A 22,163-nucleotide genomic window follows, 5' to 3' on the forward strand; every position below is an offset into this window, starting at 1 on the left:
CTCCTGCACACACTGGACAAAAACTGACCCACCTATAGTACTCGTACAATAGTGTTCCCAGTCAATATTTGGAAAGTTGAAGTCCCCCATGACAACTACCCTGTCTCTCTCACTCCTATTGAGAATCATCTTTGCTATCCTTTCCTCTACATCTCTGGAACTATTTGAAGGCATATAGAAACTCCCAACAGGGTGACCTCTCCTTTCCTGTTTCTAAACTCTGCCCATACTACCTCAGTTGATGAGTCCCCAAACATCCTTTCTGCAACTGCAATATTGTCTTTGACCAACAATGCCACATTTCCCCCTCTTTTACCATCTTCTGTATTCTTACTGAAACATCTAAACCCTGGAACCTGCAACAACCATTCCTGTCCCTGCTCTATCCATGTGTCCGAAATGGCCACAACATCGAAGTTCCAGGTACCAACCCATACTGCAAGTTCATCCACCTTATTCTGGATGCTCCTGGCGTTGAAGGATCCCAAAAACACGATCAGCGACATCACGAATCCTGGCACCTGGGAAGCACCACACTAACCATGAGTCTCTCTCGTCCCCACAGAACCTCCTATCTGTCCCCCTAACTATGGAGTCCCCACTTCAAACCAACTTCCTGCTTGCCGGTCCCATCTTGCGCGCCTGAAACTTGATGTTGGACCTGCCTACTTTCAACCTTTTCTATACTCGAACTACAATTTTGGTTCCCATCCCCCTGCTGGATTAGTTTAAACCCACCCCAAATAGCCTTAGCGAATATCCCCCCCCAGGATACTGGTACCCCTCTGGTTCAGATGAAGACCATCCTGCTTGTAGAGGTCCCACCTACCCCAGAAAGAGCTCCAATTATCCAAGAATCCAAAACCCTCCCCCCTGCACCATCCCTATGGCCATGTGTTCAACTCCTCTCTCTCCCTATTCCTCGCCTCACTAGCACGTGGCACGGGCAACAAACCAGAGACAACAACTCTGTTCGTCCTAGCTCTAAGCTTTCATCCTAGCTTCAAGCTTCCATCCTAGCTCCCTGAATTTCTGCCTTAAATCCCCATCTCTATTGTCGTTGGTGCCTATGTGGACCACGACCTGGGGCTGCTCCCACTCCCACTCCCCCTTAAGGATCCCATAAACACGATCAGCGACATCATGAATCCTGGCACCTGGGAAGCACCACACTAACCATGAGTCTCTCTCGTCCCCACAGAACCTCCTATCTGTCCCCCTAACTATGGAGTCCCCAATGACTACTGCAACAAGTAAATCAACACATATTATAGATATAGTGAAACCACTAAATTCAAACCCAAAAACATTACTGGTATCAAGTGATCATTATTTCACAGTGCCACTATTTTCAAAATGTTAATTATATTCCTATAATAAGCTTCAGGAACCAACTATTTTAGGATTGGCTGCATCTCATACAGCATCCATTTTTTTGTTTTATCCTTACTTCAGATCAGGAGTATTTTGGGTCTCTGTCAGCACGTAACTTCATTCAACTAATACCCAAGTTGATTGCTATCTGTGCTTCTTCAGCATTGAGGGTGCACATTCTGATTCCACTCAACTATATTGGCATTGTGAGGAGTTCCAAAAAATACTTAAGTATCCTTGAAAGTGAAATCACAGGTAGATAGGATAGGTGAGAAGGCGTTTGGTATGTTTGCCTTTATTGGTCAGTGCATTGAGCATAGGAGTCGAGAGGTCATGTCGCAGCATTACAAGACTTTAGTTAGGTCATTTTTAGAATACTGCATTAAGTTCTGGCCTCCCTGCTATAGGAAGGACGTTGTGAAACTTGAAAGAGTTCAGAAAAGATTAGAAGTATTTTGCCAAAGTTGGTTTGAGCTATCTGGGAAAGCTGAATAGGCTGGGGCTATTTTCTCTGGAGTTTTGGAGGCTGTAGGGTGAAGTTATAGAAGTTTATAAAGTCACGAGCAGTGTGGATAGAATGAATAGCCAAGGTCTTTTGGGAGTCCAAAACTAGAGGGCATAGGTTTAAGGTAAGAGGGGAAAAATTTCAAAGGGACCTAAGAGGCAACCTTTTCATTTAGAGGATGGTGCATGTATAGAATGAGCTGTCAGAGGAAGTGGTGGGGGCTGGTACAATTACAACATTTAAAAGACATCTGGATGGATACATGAATAGGAAGGGTTTAGAGGGATATGGGACAAATACTGGTAAACGAAGCTAGATTAATTTCGGAAATCTGGTTGGCATGGTTGAATTGGACCAAAGGGTGTGTTTCCATGCTGTACAGCTCTTTGGCTCTATAACCAGGCATAAGCCATAAACAAGAGGGCAAGTTCAGAAATTACAAGGCAGAAAGAGAAGATCACACTGTGGCCCTCTTTCTTGTTGCACCCAATCTTCTCAAACTCCATCTTTCTGGATATTTATTCTCTTCCCTCTCATAAGTAGCAGCTTCTAGCACCAACAGCTGCAACTGATAAGGATCCGTTCTTCACAGACTTCACAAATGCTACTTCTACTCAAGTTATTGTTGCTGTAGCTCCTAGCTCTGAGAGAATAATGAGGCCTGGTGTTTGGCACGTTAAAAGCTTGAAACCATGGACACTTGCAAGTTATAAATGCAACTTATACAATTATAAGTACATAGTGGCTGTTGCAAACAATCTGTCCAATTTTACAGGTTTTACTGCGCTCCCATTGAAGCAAATTCTTTCATCTGTGTCATTATGATTTTCTTGTGCTCATCGCTTCAGATTTAAGGAATTTATAGTCCAACATTTGGTAACACTGATTCAACAAAGCATCTGAACAGACAGGATAACCTCTTGCTGTGCTTTATATATTTAGAAAGGATCTTAACTCTGTTGAATACTCACCACAAATAGCAACTCAAACTCATTGTCCAGTTTGTATTTAAGAGTGAGAGCTTCATGAGTGAAAGAGTTATTTCCTCCTCTCTCCTGCAAAAGGGATAACAGTTGAATTAATAAAATCTATGTTGTCTGACACTTGTCGATAACATAGCAAGGCTTAGTGAATTTGCTCTGGGACGTCGATATAACAGATATTTCTCTTGTACTAATACACTAAGCAAGGAATGACTAGCTTACCAAATCTCCACATTTGCCAAGATTTGGAAATGGAAACTGCATCACAATATCTAGAATATAACTGCATTTTTCTCCAGGTGAGGTGTGAAAATAGGAATGTATAAACATACATTCTAATTCTAAGTTTGCTTTTGTATGACCTTAATTATGTATATGAAACCTGGTCTGAACCTCATGTCACTTGATGGCTTATACTTCAAAGTTCATAAGTTCATAACATATCGGAGCCAAATTAGGCCATTTGATCCATTGAGTCTGCTCCGACAGTCGACCATGGCCAATATGCTCCTCACCACTATTTTCCTGCCTTCTCTCCATTACTCTTTAACCTATTACCAATTAAAAATCTGTCTAACTCCTCCTCAAATTTACTCACTGTCCCAGCATTCACTGCACTTTCAGGTAGCGAATTCTACAGATTCACATCCCTTTGGGAGAAATAGTTTCTCCTCAACTCTGTTTTACAAAGGCTATCCTTATCCTAAAACTATGCTCTCTCATCCTAGAATGCCCCACAAAAGGAAGCATTTATCCATAATTTTTATCATCTTGAATATCCTTTTATTCTTCTAAATTCCAGAGAGTATAGGCCTAAACTGTTCAAATCTCTCTTCAAACAACAAACCCTACATTCATGCGATTAATCTAGTGAACCTCCTCTGATCTGCCTCCAATGCTACTACAACTTTCTTCAAATAAGGGGACCAAACTGTGCAGAATACTCCTGGTGCGGACTCATCAATACCTTGTACAGTTGCAACAATACTTCCTTACCTTTACATTCTATTCAGTTAGCTATAAAAGCCAACATTCCACTTGCTTTGAGCTGCTGTATCTGCATGGTAGTTTTCTGTGTCTCATGAATGAGTACACCTAGATCCCCCTTGCACCTCGAACTCTCTCCCCATTAAGGTAATAGGTCACCTTCCTGTTTTTTCCATCCAAATGTATCACCATGCACTTATCCACATTAAACTCCATCTTCCACATTTTTGGCCCACTCTCCTAAACTATCTATATCCATTTGTAAGGTCTTATTTCCTCATTGCAACTTACCATCCCGCCATCCCTCAGAACTGTGGAAGGGTCACGGGACCTGAAACATTAACTTTGATTTCTCTTCATAGATGCTGCCAGACCTGTTGTGCTTTTCCAGCAACTTCTGTTTTTGTTTCTGAGTCACAGCACAGCAGTTGTTTTGGTTTTCACAATAAATTAATTAGTACATATTTAAAGAACAACACAGCTCGAGGAAAGCTGCAAGAATCATTCCCAACTCTGAACAGTTGCTCAGATGCTCTTCCTGACAAAAATGTTATTACATGCGCAGGCCCTAAACAGGATTATAGAGTATGATTGATACACAACTCTTGTAGGTGCAATTTAAAATAAGGCAAAATTTTTATCCAGTAAAGTACTGGTAGGGTAGTACTAAAACAAGTTAGAGAAAATTCTGAAGAACTGAAGCAAAAGATTTTCATTGAGTTTTAGATAATTCAATGACTATGATGAGTGATGGAAGAGAAAGTTAAGTAGACAACTTATGGCAGGTGTGCTACTTTGATGTTTGTGACATGGCAGACAAGGGAGCCTTGGACTGGGATCCAAAGGGAAGGGAGGTAAGAGATATATTACACAGCACTTAGAGATATAAAATTATAATCTCAACACAGACAAGATACATCAGTCCGGGATATAAATAAGCATGCCTGACAGCCTACTTAACCAAGTCAGCAAGAATATTTTAAATGGAAACTGAAAGAACAGTGGATGCTGTAAAGCAGAGACAACAATAGAAATTGCTGGAAAAGTTCAGCTGGTCTAGCATCAGTGGAGAGAAATTGGTTAACGTTTCAGACCAAGTGACACTACCTCAGAACAATTCAGAAGAATATTTTAAACCCTGACTAATTTAAATTCCATCTCAAATATCTTAAATAAAAAAGGTACATTACTGTAACTGCTTTATTCACTTTTTCATTTTGCTTCTGAACCCTAAACGTATTGTAATGTGATGTAAACTGTGTTGAACTCTAAGTGGCATCATTGGGAATTATTATAATTGATTAGCAAGAGCTCTTTGGTGGCTGAATTCATGATGTGGGTTAGTGCTTAGTACACAGAACCAAAAAGGTCCCAGGTTTGATCTGTAGCCAGTGCTGAATTAGCTGATATTAGACAAAGCAATAGTAATGGAGCACAATTCATAGATCATAGAACATTACAGTGCAGTACAGGCCTTTCGGCCCTCGATACTGCACCGATCTGTGAAAAAAAATCTGAACCCCAAATAACCTACACTATTCCATTTTCATCTATATGTCTATCCAATGATCATTTAAATGTCCTTAAAGTTGGTGAGTCTACTAATGCTGCAGGCAGGGCATTCCACGCCCCTACTACTCACACAACTTCCCCCAAGTGGGACATTGTGGGTGGACCCTGTGGAGATCGGAGAGGTGCTAAACGGATATTTCTCATCTGTTTTCACTCAGGAAAAGGAGAATATTGTAGGGGTGAAGGAGGAGATATGGCATATTAAATTAGAAAGGATCGAGGTTAGTAAGGAAGAGATGTTACCAATTCTAGAAAGAGTGAAAGGAGACAAGACCCCTGGGCCAGATGGGATTTATCAGAGGATTCTCTGGGAAGCTAGGCAAGAGATGTTGGAGCCTTTGGCTTTGATCTTTGAGTGGTCATTGTCTACAGGTTTAGTACCAGAGGACTGGAGGATTGCAAATGTTGTGTCCTTGTTCAAGAAGGGCAACAGAGATAACCCAGGAAATTAAAGACGTGAGCCTGGCATCTGTTGCAGGAAACATCTTGGGAAAGAATTATAAGAGATAGGATTTATAATCATCTAGCAAGCAACAATTTGATTGGAGATGGTCAACATGGTTTCATCAAGGGCAGGTCGTCTCTCACAAACCTCATTGGAGTTTTTTGAGAAGGTCACCAAGCATGTAAATGAGGGTAGGGCAGTTGATGTGATATACATGGACTTCAGTAAGGCCTTTGATAAGGTTCTACATGGTAGGCTGTTGGAGAAAATGCAAAGGCAAGGGGTTGTGCATGATTTAGCAGTTTGGATTAGGAACTGGCTTTCTGTAAGAAGACATCAAGTGGTGCTGGATGGAAAATATTCAGCCTGGAGTCCAGTTACTAGTGGAATGCCACAAGGATCTGTTCTGGGACCACTGCTGTTTGTCATTTTTATAAATGACTTGGACGCAGGCATCAGTGGATGGGTTAGCAAGTTTGCAAATGACACTAAAATCGGCGGAGTGGTAGACAGTGTGAAAGAATGTTGCAGGGGGACTTGGATAAACTGCAGAATTGGGCTGAGAATTGGCAAATGGAGTTCAATGCAGATAAATGTGAGGTGATTCACTTTGGGAAGAATAACAGGAAGTTGGAATACTGGGTCAATGGAAAGATTCTTGGTTGTGTGGATGTGCAGAGAGATTTTGGTGTCCATGTTCAGAGAACCCTGAAAGTCACCACCCAGTTTGATAGTGCGTTTAATAAGGCATACGGTGTGTTCGGTTTCATTAGTAGAGGGATTGAGTTCCAGAACCGTGATGTCATAGTACAACTGTACAAAACGCTACTTGGCCTCACTGGGCAAATTGTGTACAGTTTTGATCGTCCCATTACAGGAAGGATGTGGAAGCATTGGAAAAGGTGCAAAGGAGATTTACAAGGATGTTGCCTGGTCTGGAGGCAAGATCTTATGAGGAAAGGCTGAGAGACTTGGGTCTGTTCTCTTTGGAGAGAAAAAGGCTAAGAGGGGATTTGATAGAGACATACAAGATGATCAGAGGATTAGTGGACAATGAGGGTCTTTTCCCAAGGATGATGACGTTGGGTTTGTATGAGGGGGCACAGCTGCAAATTGAAGGGTGATAGATTTAAGATAGATGTCAGAGGCAGGTTCTTCACTCAGAGAGTGGTAAGGGTGTGGAATGCCCTGCCTGCCAATGTAGTTAACTCAGCCACATTAGGGGCATTTAAACAGTCCTTGGATAAGCATATGGATGATGATGGAAGAGTGAAGGGGGATAGGTTTAGATTAGTTCACAGGTTGGCACAACATCGAGGGCCAATGGGCCTGTTCTGCAATGTACTGTTCTATGTTCTACTATCTGAGTAAAGAAAGACCTGACATCTATCTTATATCTATCAACCCTCCATTTAAAGCTATGTCCCCTCGTGCTCGCCATCGCCATTTGAGGAAAAAGGCTCTCACTGTCCACTCTAACTGGCCTCCTGATTATCTTAGGGTCATATAGTCAGAGAGTCATATAGATGTACAGCATGGAAACAGACCTTTCGGTCCAACTTGTCCATGCCTACCAGATATACCAACCCAATCTAGTCCCACCTGCCAGCACCCAGCCCATAAGCCTCCAAACCCTTCCTATTCATATACCTGTCCATATGTCTTTTAAATGTTGCAATTGTACTCGCCCCTACCACCTCCTTCGGCAGCTCATTTCAAATACATACCACCCTCTAAGTGAAAAAGGTGCCCCTTAGGTGTCTTTTATATCTTTCCCCTCTCACCCTTAATCTATGCCCTCCACTTATGGACTCCGCCACATGAGGGAAAAGACTTTGTTTATTTATCCGATCCATGCCCCTCACGATTTTGTAAACCTCTATAAGGTCACCCCTCAGCCCACGACACTCCAGGGAAAACAGCCTTAGCATATTCAACCTCTCCCTATAGCTCAAATCCTCTAACCTTGGCAACATCCTTGTAACTCTTTTCTGAACCCTTTCAAGTTTCGACCAGGAGTGGCCTAATCAATGTCCTGTACTGCCGCAACATGACCTTCCAACTCCTGAACTCTGACCAATAAAGGAAAGCATACCAATCGCCTCCTTCACTGTCTTATCTACCTGCGACTCCACTTTCAAGGAGCTATGAACCTGCACTCCAAGGTCTCTTTATTCAGCAACACTCCCTTTGACCTTACCATTAAGTGTATCAGTCCTGTTAAGATTTGCAATATTCCAACAGTGACCTAACCAATGTCCTGTACAGCCGCAACATGACCTCCCAACTCCTGTACTCAATACGCTGACCAATAAAGGAAAGCATACCAAACGCCTTCTTCACTATCCTACCTGCACTCCAAGGTCTCTTTGTTCAGCAACACTCCCTAGGACCTTATCATTAAGTGTATAAATCCTGCTCAGATTTACTTTCCCAAAATGCAGCACCTCACATTTATCTAAATTAAATTTCACCACCCACTTCTCAGTCCATTGTCCTATCTGATTAAGATCCCATTGTAATCCGAGGTAACCTTCTTCGCTGTCCACTACACCTCCAATTTTGGTCTCATCAGCTAACTTACTAACTATACCTCTTACGTTCACATCCAAATCATTTATATAAAATGATGAAATGTAGTGGACCCAGCACCGATACTTGTGGCACTCTATTGGTCACAGGCCTCCAGGTGTGAAAAACAACCCTCCACCACCACCCTCTGTCTTCCACTTTTGAGCCAATTCTGTATCCAAATGGCTAGTTCTCCCTGTATTCCATGAGATCTAACCTTGCTAACCAGTCTCCCATGGGGACCCTTGTCGAACGCCTGACTGAAGTCCAAATAGATCACATCTACTAATCTGCCCTCATCAATCCTCTTTGCTTCTTCTTCAAAAAACTCAATCAAGTTTGTGAGAAATGAATTCCCATTCACAAAGCTGTGTTGACTATCCCTAATCAGTCCTTGCCTTTCCAAATACACGTACATCCTGTCTCTGAGGATTCCCTCCAACAACATGCCCGCCACCGATGTCAGGCTCACTGATCTATAGTTCCCTGGCTTGTCCTTACCACCTTTCTTAAACAGTGGCACCACGTTAGCCAACCTCCAGTCTTCCAACACCTCACCTGTGACTATCGATGATATAAATATCTCAGAAAGAGGTCCAGCAATCACTTCCTTAGCTTCCCACAGAGTTCTAGGGTACACCTGATCAGCTCCTGGGGATTTATCCACCTTTATGCGTTTAAAGACATCCAACACTTGCTCCTCTGTAATATGGAGGCTTATCAAGATGTCACCATCAATTTCCCTACATTCTATATCTTCCATTTCCTTTTCCACAGTAAATACTGATGCAAAATACTCATTCACTATCACTCCCATCTCCTGTGGCTCCACACAAAAGCTTTGCTGATCTTTGAGGGGCCCTATTCTCTCCCCAGTTACCCATTTGTCCTTAACGTATTTGTAAAAACTCTTCGGATTCTCCTTAACTTTATTTGCCAAAGCTATCTCATGTCCCCTTTTTGCCCTCTTTATTTCCCTCTTAAGTATACTCCTACCGCCTTTATACTCTAAGGGTTCACTCGATCTCTGTTCTCTATGCCTGATATATGCTTCCTTCTTTTTCTTAACCAAACCCTCAATTTCTTTAATCATCCAGCATTCCCTATATCTATCGGCCTTTCCTTTCACCCGAACAGGAATATCGTGTCTCTGCACTCTCATTATCTCATTCTGAAGGCTTTCCATTTTCCAGCCATCCCTATACCTACGAACATCTGCCCCCAATCAGCTTTTGAAAGTTCTTGCCTAATACCGTCAAAATTGGCCTTTGTCCAATCAAGGACTTCAACTTTTAGATGTGGTCTATCCTTTTCCATCACTATTTTAAAACTAATAGAATTATGCTCGCTGGCCCCAAAGCACTCCCCCACTGACACCTCAGTCACCTGCCCTGCCTTATTTCCCAAGAATAGGTCACGTTTTGCACCGTCTCTATTGGGTACATCCACATACTGAATCAGAAAATTTTCTTATACACACTTAACGGTCTGATAGGATTTGCAAACAATGGCATTTATTGCAGATATAATCCTCAGTAACACATAACTTCCACATCCGACAAGAAGAGCATATCACTCTACTAAAAGCCATTTTTGCTTCCTTCAATCTACAGACCCAGAATATAGCACTGTCCTATTTCTCTACAAAACACTGCTCCAGCTTAAATGAATACTTATGGCATATATTTTTAAGTTTTATCAACAGACATATCTCATATAACATATAATCAACAAAGAATCTACTCACTACTGCAGACTTAGTTAGCCACACTTAAAATATTCACTTATCTGATTCTGTGCTGTGACCTCTCCCAACAGATTCCTCCAAGATTAGTTGTGAATTTCACTGTTTGTTAATCCCAGATGCACTCTGATGTCCAGCGATACATGAATTCAAAGAGCAAAGGCAGTAACTGTGCATGTTCACTGCTGTGTTAGTTAGTAGTGTGGGGTTCTCTCTCTCTCGCTCCTGCACTGACCTCTGCGTCCTTTGTCTGTTCCTCTCCCTTGTAAAAGTGCAGAGTTTTGACTTTTTTTCCCCTCCGAAGTTCCAAAACAATGCAACAGCATATAAAACAGTAATTGCTGTTCCTGGAATTCAAGAAAATCACCTCCAACATCTTAAATACCTCAGAACAGGAGCAACCTGTTAGTCAGAAATTTATCCTGTCCTCCATCATTGATTACCCAGAATCCTCTTATATGTCTCAATTAAGTCACCTCACAGCCTTCTTCTCTTCAACAAAAACAGCCTCATGAACCTCAGCCTTTCCTCGTAAGACCTTCCCTCCATACCAAGCAATATCCCAGTAAATCTCCTCTGAACCCTTTCCAAAGCTTCCACATTTTTCCTTTAACACGGTGATCAGAACTGTACATAATACTCCAAGTGCAGCCGCATCAGAGCTTTGTACAGCTGCAGCATGACCTCATGGCTCCGAAACTTAATCCCTCTTCTAAAAAAAGCTAACACACACTATGCCTTCTTAACAACCTTATTAACCTGGCTGGCAACTCTCAGGGATCTATGTACATGGACATCGAGATCTCTCTGCTCATCTACACTACCAAGAATCTTACCATTAGCCCAGTATACACTTTACCGCATTGAATTACATTTGCCACCTCTCAGCCCAGCTCTGCAGCTTATCGATGTCCCTCTGTAACCTACAACATCCTTCTGCACTATCTACAACTCTACCGATCTTATTGTCATCTGCAAATTTACTAACCCATCCTTTTGGGCCCTCTTCCAGGTCAGTTATAAAACTGACAAAAATTCATCTTATTGTATCCATTAAAAAGGGTTTTGCTTCTAATTGACAGCAAACAACTATAATTGAAAACACAACTGCTTTTATCAAGTGAGAACAGCTTCAAACTCAGTTTGGTGCTCTTTATGGTCAAAAAGCTACAACACTCACTGTTCATAATCATAGTGAATCAGCAGTTAACTCTAGATGAAGTGACAGAGAATTCAATTACATTCTGCAAACACAAGCACTTTCAGGACTAAAAACAGCAAAACTATGCAAGAAAAAACCAAGAATATCTCAATTTGAAAAATACCCTTTATCAATTCATGAAAACCTTGAAAATAATTATCACCTGGTATATGCGTCTGGCAACTTGATACCAAAGTCAAGTTTAAAATAACATGCCCTTGGCATTATGTGCATTCCCCTACAAATGAACAACCTACTCAATAATCTCTCAATGTTAAACATATCATTGTTACGTCATCCTTTAGTGAGCTATTACTTTGGACACCTCATGTTAATGTAAGAACTCAACTCCCAGCCTTACAGTGTCAAGCATCAAGGCACTCCGTTGTACTCCAATGAATAAAAAAAATGACTGGAGATGATTAAGAAAAAAAATTGCTGCAGGCTCCAACCTTGTGCACTCGTGTATATATCTGTGCAAAAGTACTATGTCACTGGGTCATCGAAGTGTACAGCATGAAAACAGACCCTTCTGTCCAACTTGACCATGCCAACTAGATATCCTAAATTAATCTAATCCCATTTGCCAGCATTTGGCCCATATCCTTCTAAACCCTTCCTATTCATAAACCCATCAAGTTGCCTTTTAAATGCTGTAATAATATCAGCCTCCATCACTTCCTCTGGCAGCTCGCTCCATACACACACCACCCTCCGCGTGAAAATGTTGCCCCTTAGGTCCCTTTTAAATTTTTCCCCTTTTATCCTAAACCTATTCCTCTGGTTCTAGAATCCCTCATCCTGGGGAAAAGAGCTTGTCTATTTCCCCTATCCCTGCCCCTCACGATTTTATAAACTTCTAGAAGGTCACCTATCAGCCTCAGACACTGCAGGGAAAATAGCCCCAGCCTATTCAGCCTCTCCCCATAGCTGAAACCCTTCAACCCTGATAACGTCCTGGTAAATCTTTTCTGAACCTTTTAAGTTTCAATATCCTTCCTATAGTAGGAAGACTACAAGTGCACACAATATTCCAAAAGTGGCTCAATGTCCTGTACAGCCTCAACATGACCTCCCAACTCCTGTATTCAATGCTCTGACCAATAAAAGAAAGCATACTAAATGCCTTCTTGACTCACCTATCTACCTGCAACCTCACTTTCAAGGGACTATGAATATGCACTCCAAAGTCTGGTTGTTCAGCAACACTCCCCAGGAACTTACCATTAAGTATACAATCTTGACTCGATTTGCCTTTCCAAAGTGGAGTACCTCGCATTTATCTGAATTAAACTTCATCTGCCACTCCTCATCCCATTGGTCTATCTGATCAAGATCCCAATGTACTTTGAGATAACCTTCTTCGCCGTCCACTGCACTTCCAATTTTGGTGTCATCTGCAAACTTATGTACCTCCTATGTTCACATCCTATTCATTTATATAAATAACAAAAAGCAGTGGATCCGAGGGCCTGAAATCTGAATACAGGCTGCAGTAAATAGTTGTAGTCAGGAACAACCATTTAATACATGCTCTTACTAATATAGGCAGCAATAACATGGCTTCTTAATGCAAGTAATATGACAAATGGCTTCTAGGCTGCAAATTGACAATTCTGCTCAAAGCTGCATAAAATGGCTTTTAACCCTGCTAAAAGCTGAACTAACCATTGCCTGTGTCAATAAAGACTAGCAGACAATGCTTCCTTTACAGCATAGAAATAACTAGACTAGATAAGACATTACTTGCCATTCTTACTGACCTTTCAAGTGCAGATGCAGAGTCTAGGTTCACGAGAATGTTGGAAAACAAAGTTGGTTCCCAGGAAATACCATTGGGCTAAGTTGCTTTCAATAAAGTAATTTCATTAAAATTGATTGGTAATTGTCTGAATGTGCTCTGTAATGATGCCCTGTACTTTTCTCAAAAAAGGAATTTAAAAATGTCTTTGTTTTTAAGCCATGTGCGCAGTTTCTCCGAGGAACATGGAAGTGTTTAACCTCTGCGCTCCTGGACAACCTGTGTCCAGCTCAGATTGAATAAAGTGTGAAATCTTACAGGGGAAATGAGACAATATTTCACACAGTCATACAAGAACTCAGGGCCAATTATAGTCAGAGTTTTTACAGCATTAAAAAAATCCATGGTGTTCTAAATCCGACTACTCATCAGGCAAATATCTGTTCTGATCCCACTTTCCAGCACTTGCCCTGTAGTCTTGTACGATTACAGCATTCCTGAACCTTTTTTTTTAATGTAGTGAGTTTCAAATACCCATCATCATAAAGGACAAAAACATTTTTCCTCAAAATCCCCTCTAAACCTCCTGTTCCCTACCTTAAAACTGTGCATCCTGGTTATTGAACCCTCTCATAAGGGAAATGTTTCTCTGTACATATGCTGTTCATAATTTTGTACATTTTCATCATATCTCTCCTCACCATTCTCTGCCCTATGGAAAAGAACACCAGCCTACACAGTCTCTCTTCATAGCTGAATTGCTCAACCCAGGCAACATCCTGGTAAATCTCCTTTGCACGTTTTCCCGTGCAGTCACATCTTTCCTATAGGGCGGTGACCATAATTGCACACAATAAAATGATCTAACTAACATTGTATTCAGCTCCAATGCAATCTCCTTGCTCATGTATTTAATGCCTTGACTAATAAAAACAACTATCCCATACCCTTCTTAATCGTCTTATTTAGCTTTTTGCTGCCTTCACAGATATGATTGTGCACACCAAGGTCCCTCAGATCCTATGCACTTCCTAGGATCCTAAGATTCAATTTGTACTCCCTTGTCTTGTTAGTTTTCCCACTTCATGTCACACTTTTCAGCATTAAATTCCATTTGGTAGAAAGTGAGGACTGCAAATGCTGGAGATCAGCGTCAAAGAGTGTGGTGCTGGAAAAGCACAGCCGGTTGGGCAGCATCCGAGGAGCAGGAGAATCAACATTTCAGGCATAAGCTGTTCATCAGGAATGAACCTTATTCCTGATTAATGACTTATGCCTGAAACGTCAATTCTCCTGCTCCTTGGAAGCTGCCTGACTGGCTGCGCTTTTCCAGCGCCACACTCTTCGATTCAATTAAATTCCATTTGTTATCTTTCAGCCTATCAGACCAGCTGCTATATCATTCTGTAGTCAAAAGCTTTCCTCGTCACAATTTAGTACACCACCAATTTTTATGTCATCTACAAACTCACTGATCGTACCTCCCACATTTATGTCTAAATCATGAATGTACACAAAAATGTACACAGCAGGTGAGCCAGGAATGAACTGCATGGTACACCACTGGACATTTTAAAGATTTTTTTAACGGTATGTCACACAGGCTTCCGGTCATAAAACACACCCTTATACTATCATCCTCTGCTTCCTGGTCAAATAGAAGTAGTAAATGCTAAGTTGACTTAAGTGAGGTATTTCAACTGTTGATATTTAATCCTTCTCTCAATTGATCAAACTGTCGAGATTACAAATTCTCTGCATCATAAAAGCAAGTATCACTGGAAGCTAATATCAGTCCAGTTCTAATATATCTTGGAAAGCCATGGAGTCACATTGACAGAGCACTATGCTGATAGTCCACTGCAGTGCTCCGGGATTATTGCACGATTGGCATTGCTGAATTTTGGAAGAGATACTAAACGGAGGTCCTCCCCTGCCCTCTTGTAAAAAAATCCCATGGTATTATTTAAAGAGAGGAATTCTTTCTGATGTCCTTTAACCATTGTCATTAATACTGATTATTTGGTCACTATCATACTGTTAGTTGTGGAAGTTTCATATGCACAAACTGGCTTCCATATTTCTCATGTTACAACAGTGACTATAACCCAGTATATTAAATTTGTGGTAAAATACATTGAAATGTAGGACTTCAGTAGGAATAGACTATTTGGCCCTTTGGGCCTGCTTCATTTGAGGATGTCTGAAATACTGGAAGAAACTACATAAAGGCAACCTCTTTAAATACTTTGATAAATCCCAGCATTAGAAACATATTGGGCAGTAACGGATTATCTTCAAATCCACACTGCTGTACAAAATTGAAAAGTCTCACAAAGGAATAGATAAATAGATCCAAAAGAAAGTGTAAGAATAATCATTTAAGAATCTAGGATGATATCCAATTACTTTACATTACTAGGATGAGGGGTTTAGGATTTTTTCTAAACTCAACCGTGCGATGTGGGAGTCACTTATAAGTCCAAATCACTTATAAAATGACAAAAAGCAGCAGAGCCAGAACTGATCCTTGTGACACACTGATACTCACAGTTGTCCAATCCCAAAAGAAACCCTCTAACATCACCCTGCCTCATACCTTCAAGCCAATTTTATAAGCGACTTGAGCTTCTTCAGTTGTCAGTGCATTCATCCAGGCACATTCTATCAATTCCTGAATTGCGCCTTTTTGATAGTGGACAGGCTTTGGGGAGTCAAGAAGTGAGTTACTCGCTGCAGTAGTCTTAACCCCTCACCTGCTCTTGTAGCCAATGATTACGAGCCAGGTCTAGCTGAGTTTCTGGTCAATAGTCACTCCAAGGATGTTGATAGGAGGGGATCCCAGTGATGGTAACACCATTGAATATCAAGGGGCTTTGGTTAAATTTTCTCTTATTGGAGATAGTCATTGCTTGGCATTTCTGTGATGCAAATGTTAGTTGCACTTGTCAGCCCAAGCTAAATATTGTCCAAATCTTGTTACATTTAAACATAGACTGCCTTCTGTATCTGAAGAGTCATGAATGGTGCTGAATATTGTGCAATCACTGGCAAGCATCCCAATCTCCGACCTTATGATTTTCTGGGGGTGGGGGGTGGGAGTGGTGTGAGCGAGATGGTCATTGATGAAACAGTTGAAGATGGTTGGACCTAGGACACTACCTTGAGGACTTCCTGCACAGATGACCTAGAGCTGAGGTCACTCACCTCCAAAGCCATAATCATCTTTCCATGTGACAGGTATGACTCTAACCAGAGAGTTTGGACCCAGTACCCATTTATTCCAGTATTGCTAAGGCTCCTTGATTACACCCTCAGTTGAATGCATCCTTGATATCAAGAACGGTCACTCTTAGCTCACCTCTGGAATTCAACTCTTTTGTCCACATTTGAACCCAGGCTGTGATCAGGTCAAGAACTGAGTTGCCCTGGTGGAATCTGAACTGGACATCTCTGAGCAGGTTATTGCTTAATAGGACTGTTGACGACACTTTCCATTACTTCACTGATAATTGACAGGAGACTGATGGGGGTGTAATTGGATTTGTCCTGCATTTTATGCAACAGGACATGTCTGGTCAATTTTCACCACTGTCGGGTAGACGTCAGTGATGTAAACATACTGCAAGAGCTTGAGGAGCAGCAAGTTCTGGAATTTTGTAAGGGCCCATCGCCTTTGCACTATTTAGTGCTCCCAATCATTTCTTAATATCACATGGAGTGATGCGGATTGACTGAAGACTGGTATCTGGGATGTGAGGGATCAGGAGCAGAGGCCAAGATGGATCATCCATTGGTACTTCTGGCTGAAAATTGCTGTGAATGCTTCAGCCTTATTGTTTGCACCATTGTGTTGGGCTCTTCCATCATTGAGGATGGAGATATTTGTGAAGTTTCCTCCTCCAGTGAGTTGCTTAATTGTCCACTACCATTCACAACTGTACGTGGTAGAACTGCAGACCTTAGATCAGATCTGTTGTTTCTGGGACCGCATAGATCTGTTAACTGTTTTGCATGCAAGTAATCCCGTTGCTAGTTTCACCAGGTTGACGCTTCATTTTAAATTATGCCTGGTGCAGCTCCTGGCATGTCTTCTGCACTCCCAATTGAATCAGAGTTGATCCCTGGCTGGGTTATAAGTTTACTGATTATGCTGTAGTACAATTCTACTACTCCCGACAGCCTAGTCTTGGGTTGCTAGATCTTTTTGAAGTCTTTCCAATTTAGCACAGTGATGATGCCACACAGCATGATGGAGGGCATTCCCAATCAGCAAGCGGGATTTTATTAATGGGACAGATTGACGATGGAGTTGATCCATAGAAGATTGAGAAAAAAATTAAGAGGTGATCAAGATCATAATCTAGACAAAGAAAAAGAAGCTGCTCCCTCTGCGAGAGGTATCGAGAACTAGATGACAAAGATTTAAAGGGATTGGCAAAAGAATCAATGTAAGGAAAAGATTAGGCAATGATTAATTAAGGCTTGGAATGCAGCAACAGAGTACGGAGTCAGATGTAAGGTGGTGTGAAGATCAAATTACTTTGGATTGTGGCATAAAATGGGAAAAGGATACTGTTTTAAAACAAGAACCAAATAATGAAAGATGAAATTGAAATTTTAAAACAAGTATTGGAATTCACTAAGAATTATATTTACATTGTTGCCTTGTTTAGACAGAGGCGTGGAGCGAGAGAGAGAGACAGAGGCACGGAGCGAGAGGGAAAGGGAGAGAGGGGGTGACAGACAGATGTACAGAGTGGAACCGACTGCCCCCGGCGCCCAGCGGGACCGACCGCCCCCTGCACCCAGCGGGACCGACCGCCCCCGGCACCCAGCAGGACCGAGAGGCACCAGCACACAGCTGGAAGGACCCCCCCCGGCGCCCAGCGGGACCGACCGCCCGCCCCCCGACACCCAGCGGGACCGACCGCCCGCCCCCCGGCGGGACCGACCGCCAGCCCCGACGCCTACTGGGATCGACGTCCACCGGCGCCCAGAGGGACTGACCGGCCCCCGCCGCCCAGCGGGACCGACCGGCCCCCAGCAAGACCAACCACCCCCCGGCGCCCAGCGGGACCGACTGCGCCCCGGGACCGACCGCCCCCCGGCGCCCAGCGGGACCAAGAGAGACAGAGACACTGAGCGAGAGAGACAGAGTTGATGAGAGAGAGAGAGAAGAACAAGCAGAGTGACTGTATGCACATGAGACAGTTTGTTTGTTTTGAACAGGGTGCAGCCGGGGGTAAGGGGGTGGTGTCATATGGGGAAGAGATGCTGAAGACTTAGTGGCAGAGATAGCCTGTTGATTGATTTTTCAATCATGACCAGTTATGCAGGTCAGGAGTCATCTGCAAATCAACCCTATTGGCTCCCACACAGGAGGATGTACTGTGTGTGGGCAACTTAGTCAGGAAATATTCCAGAGTCTGAACAGGTAGCATTTCTCTTTCCTTACAGAGAAGTAATAAGAGATAAGATAGCTAGCTACTTTCATTCATTATTAGCCATCAACTGTTGGCTCTTATCAGCGGCCAAGCAACTAACCAGAGTGTCAACTGTTGTATGCGCAGCTAAGATTGAAAGGGCTTGGAAAGGAAAAGGGTGGTCAGAAGGACTTGGAAGCAGCATGAGGATACCTCATTGAATCCTGTGGACTGATTAAATTAAACAGTGTTTCCCTAATTTTTTTTTGTTTATGAGTATCAGTCAACATATGCATCTAGGTGTTTAAGAAGGAGTAGAGATTTAAGTTGAAAATTCATACCTTATTTGCCTGTGCTTAGAATCGATTTATTTGCAAACAAGTAGGAATTTCTTAAATACAAAACTTGGCCAATGTTTTGTGACGATGCTGTCATTTTAAAAAGTTATTTTGTCCTGTTTTGTTGTGAAGAGAGATTGGAAGCAAGAGGCGCCGAACTGGCTAGATGAAGATGACTTAAGTAAACAACTTCAGAGGCCTTTAGTTTTTTTTCAAGTTGGAACAATGGAAACAGCCTGAATGGGTGTGGCCAGCTCTCACATTTCCAGAGGTCCAGGTTTTGATTTTTTTCTAGTAGCATGAGAAGCTGTTTGAGATCTCCAAAGAGTTGGAAGCTTCAGTGAATGTTTCTTGGCTGCCACACTCTCTGAATTTTCTCTTGATGTTTCTTCCTCCTGGTTTGGAGAACTACATGTAAGAATCTGCATCTCAATTTGTCTTTTTGCCAAGGAATGTGTTTATGGGATAGTACTAGATTGGATCAGTTAAACAGGTATTATATCTATTATTGGGTTAAATTTTCCTATTGTTGTTACTCTAAATTTTTTTTTGTTTACATCTTAATTATAGTGTTTAAATAAATTGTGTTTTACTTAACATCAAATAGTTTGACCAGTTGCATCACATTTGGAACATGCACTTCACGTCTACCTTCAAAATATAAAAAAAAATTAGGGTCCAGGTTACCTTCTTAAAATATTTTGAGGGGGCCTGGTCTGGCCCACAACAGTTTTCTGAGAGATAGGAAAATTGGGGACTTTGAGTAATTTGATTAAATCATTAACTTTTGTGATGATCCCAGGAGTCGTAGGGCTTGAGTATCAACGTTTTCACAAGTGGATCAGGATTTCAATATAGAAATGGATAAATAGCTGTCATAAAAATAGGCGGGAAGGCAAGCGGTGAGCATGACAAAATTAATCAGGGATATCATAAGGTTAAATAAATGGCTAAATATTTGACAGAGGGAATATAATGAGGGAAAATGTCAGGTTATGCACTTTAGCAGAATAATAAAGAAACCAAATATTATTTAACTGGGATTTTTAAAAAAATCACAGAAAGCTACAGAATAGAGGGATTTGGTGTGCTAAATTACAAAAAGCTGACATAAAAGTTCAGACAATAGGGAAGACAATAGGTGGGCGGCACGGTGGCAAGCACTGCTGCCTCACAGCGCCGGAGACCCGGGTTCAATTCCCGCCTCAGGCGACTGACTGTGTGGAATTTGCACGTTCTCCCCGTGTCTGAGTGGGTTTCCTCCGGGTGCTCCGGTTTCCTCCCACAGTCCAAAGATGTGCAGGTCAGGTGAATTGGCCATACTAAATTGCCCGTAGTGTTAGGTAAGGGGTAAATGTAGGGGTATCGGTGGGTTGCGCTTCGGCGGGTCGGTGTGGACTTGTTGGGCCGAAGGGCCTGTTTCCACACTGTAATCTAATCTAATCTAATCTAAAACAAACATTGCCATTATTACAAACTGGAATGGAGAATAAAAATAGCAAAGTTTTGCCTGTAAGTATATAAGGCACTATATAAGGCACACATACAATACAATGAACACTTTTCGTCCCCTTATCTCAAGGAACATATGCTGACATTAGAGATAGCTCAGAATAGATTCATTAGGTCAAAGCATATGGATGGATTTTCTTACAAGGAGAGGTTGAGACTGTATTCATACAAGATTAGATGAATGAGGGGAGACTTTATTAAAAAAATAGAAGAGTCTTAAGGGTATATGCTGAGGTGTTATTTCCACTTGTGGGAGAGTCTAGGACCAGAAGGCAAAACCTCAGCATAAGCAACCGCCCATTTAGGATAGAGATGAGGAGGAATACCTTACCGCAGAGGGATGTTGAGGCTCATTAAGTATATCCAAGACCGACTACTTCAACAGCTACGCACCTAGTTGTATCAAGTCATACTGAAGGAGTATCATGATCCCATGGAGTGCATTGGTTCAACTGGACTGTCCACCACCATCTTCTCAAGGGGAGGCAACTGGAGCTAGGCAATAATGCCAGATTTGCCAGTGACACTCTACATTCAGAGAATGAACTAAAAAAAAATTCTTAAATCTGTAAACCCTTGAATCACAAAGATTCATTTTGCTCTTGTCTTGCTCTTCGTTAACCATGAAGGCCTTTGGTCCTTTACCTGACTTCCTCAAATGAAATAAACCAAAAAAAAAATGGCCAAGAGGTGGAAAATGAGATCAGTACAGTCAGATCTTCATTGACCGACAGGAAACGATGGGCTACATGCTTCATTCTGTGTTATAAACAAGAATGAGTCTACAAAGACAATTGCCTTTCACTGCTGAGTTCTGGTATCTATTAGTATAGAAGCAGAAAGCTCATTTCAGAAATATCAGATGAGATGCCTGCAGCTGTTTTAAAGTTAAGAGGAGCACTGTTGTTCAAACTGTGATAAAGATGATAACCTTGACCAATTCACCACATTAATGATTTACTTCTATTCCAGCAGCTTATGTTCAATTAATTTGTCCCAGTGCCCCTTCTCTGTCTGGAAGAACGAACCACATGACTGACTTTATCATTTTATGTGAATTCGTAACAACAGGCCATTTGGCCAAGCTGGACAATTGCTTACGGTCTCCTTCAACTCAACCTCTCAGCTAATCCTTCTATTCCTTTCTGCCTCATGTACCGACCTAATTTCTTCTTAAATGTATCCATGTGTTACAACCACTTTTCATCATTGTCAAGGTAAAACATTTGTTCTGAATTCACTATATTACATTAGTAGTCCTGAGTTTTGGGCTTACTCAGAAATGAATGCATTTTCCCTACATCTTACTCCTCAATTTTTCAAAACTTCGTGAAGCTCCATTTCAGGGTCATGTGCACATAATCTTGGCTAGTGTCATAATAGCTGAAAATGTGTTGCTGGAAAAGCGCAGGTAAGGCAGCATCCAGGGAACAGGAGAATCAACGTTTCTGGCATAAGCCCTTCTTCAGGAATGAGGAAAGTTTGTCCAGCAGGCTAAGATAAAAGGTAGGGAGGAGGGACTTGGGGGAGGGGCGTCGGAAATGTGATAGGTGGAAAGAGGTCAAGGTGAGGGTGATAGGTCAGACTGGGGTGGGGGCGGAGACGTCAGGAAGAAGATTGCAGGTTAGGAAGGCGGTGCTGAATTCGATGGATTTGACTGAGACAAGAGGGGGGGAGGGGAAATGAGGAAACTGGTGAAATCCGAGGTCATCCCTTGGACACCTCTGGGACACCCGGACCCACCGCCCCCCCCCCCCCCCGGCC

General features: G+C 42.1%; 1 protein-coding gene across 4 annotated transcripts in view; it reads right to left on the reverse strand.

The window, feature by feature from the left end:
* The window catches only part of srpra (SRP receptor subunit alpha), a 67,864-nt gene that overhangs the window by 33,385 nt on the left and 12,316 nt on the right, over positions 1 to 22,163 (reverse strand). For 3 of the 4 annotated variants that reach the window (XM_043676896.1, XM_043676895.1, XM_043676897.1), the window contains exon 2: positions 2,851 to 2,934. The exons of the other annotated variant lie outside the window; for it this stretch is intronic. In XM_043676896.1, the coding sequence (XP_043532831.1) occupies positions 2,851 to 2,934 (84 nt within the window). The remainder of the gene's footprint in view (positions 1 to 2,850; positions 2,935 to 22,163) is intronic. 4 annotated transcript variants of the gene reach the window in all.

This window comes from Chiloscyllium plagiosum, chromosome 35 (assembly GCF_004010195.1).
Source record: "Chiloscyllium plagiosum isolate BGI_BamShark_2017 chromosome 35, ASM401019v2, whole genome shotgun sequence".
Lineage (NCBI taxonomy): Eukaryota > Metazoa > Chordata > Chondrichthyes > Orectolobiformes > Hemiscylliidae > Chiloscyllium > Chiloscyllium plagiosum.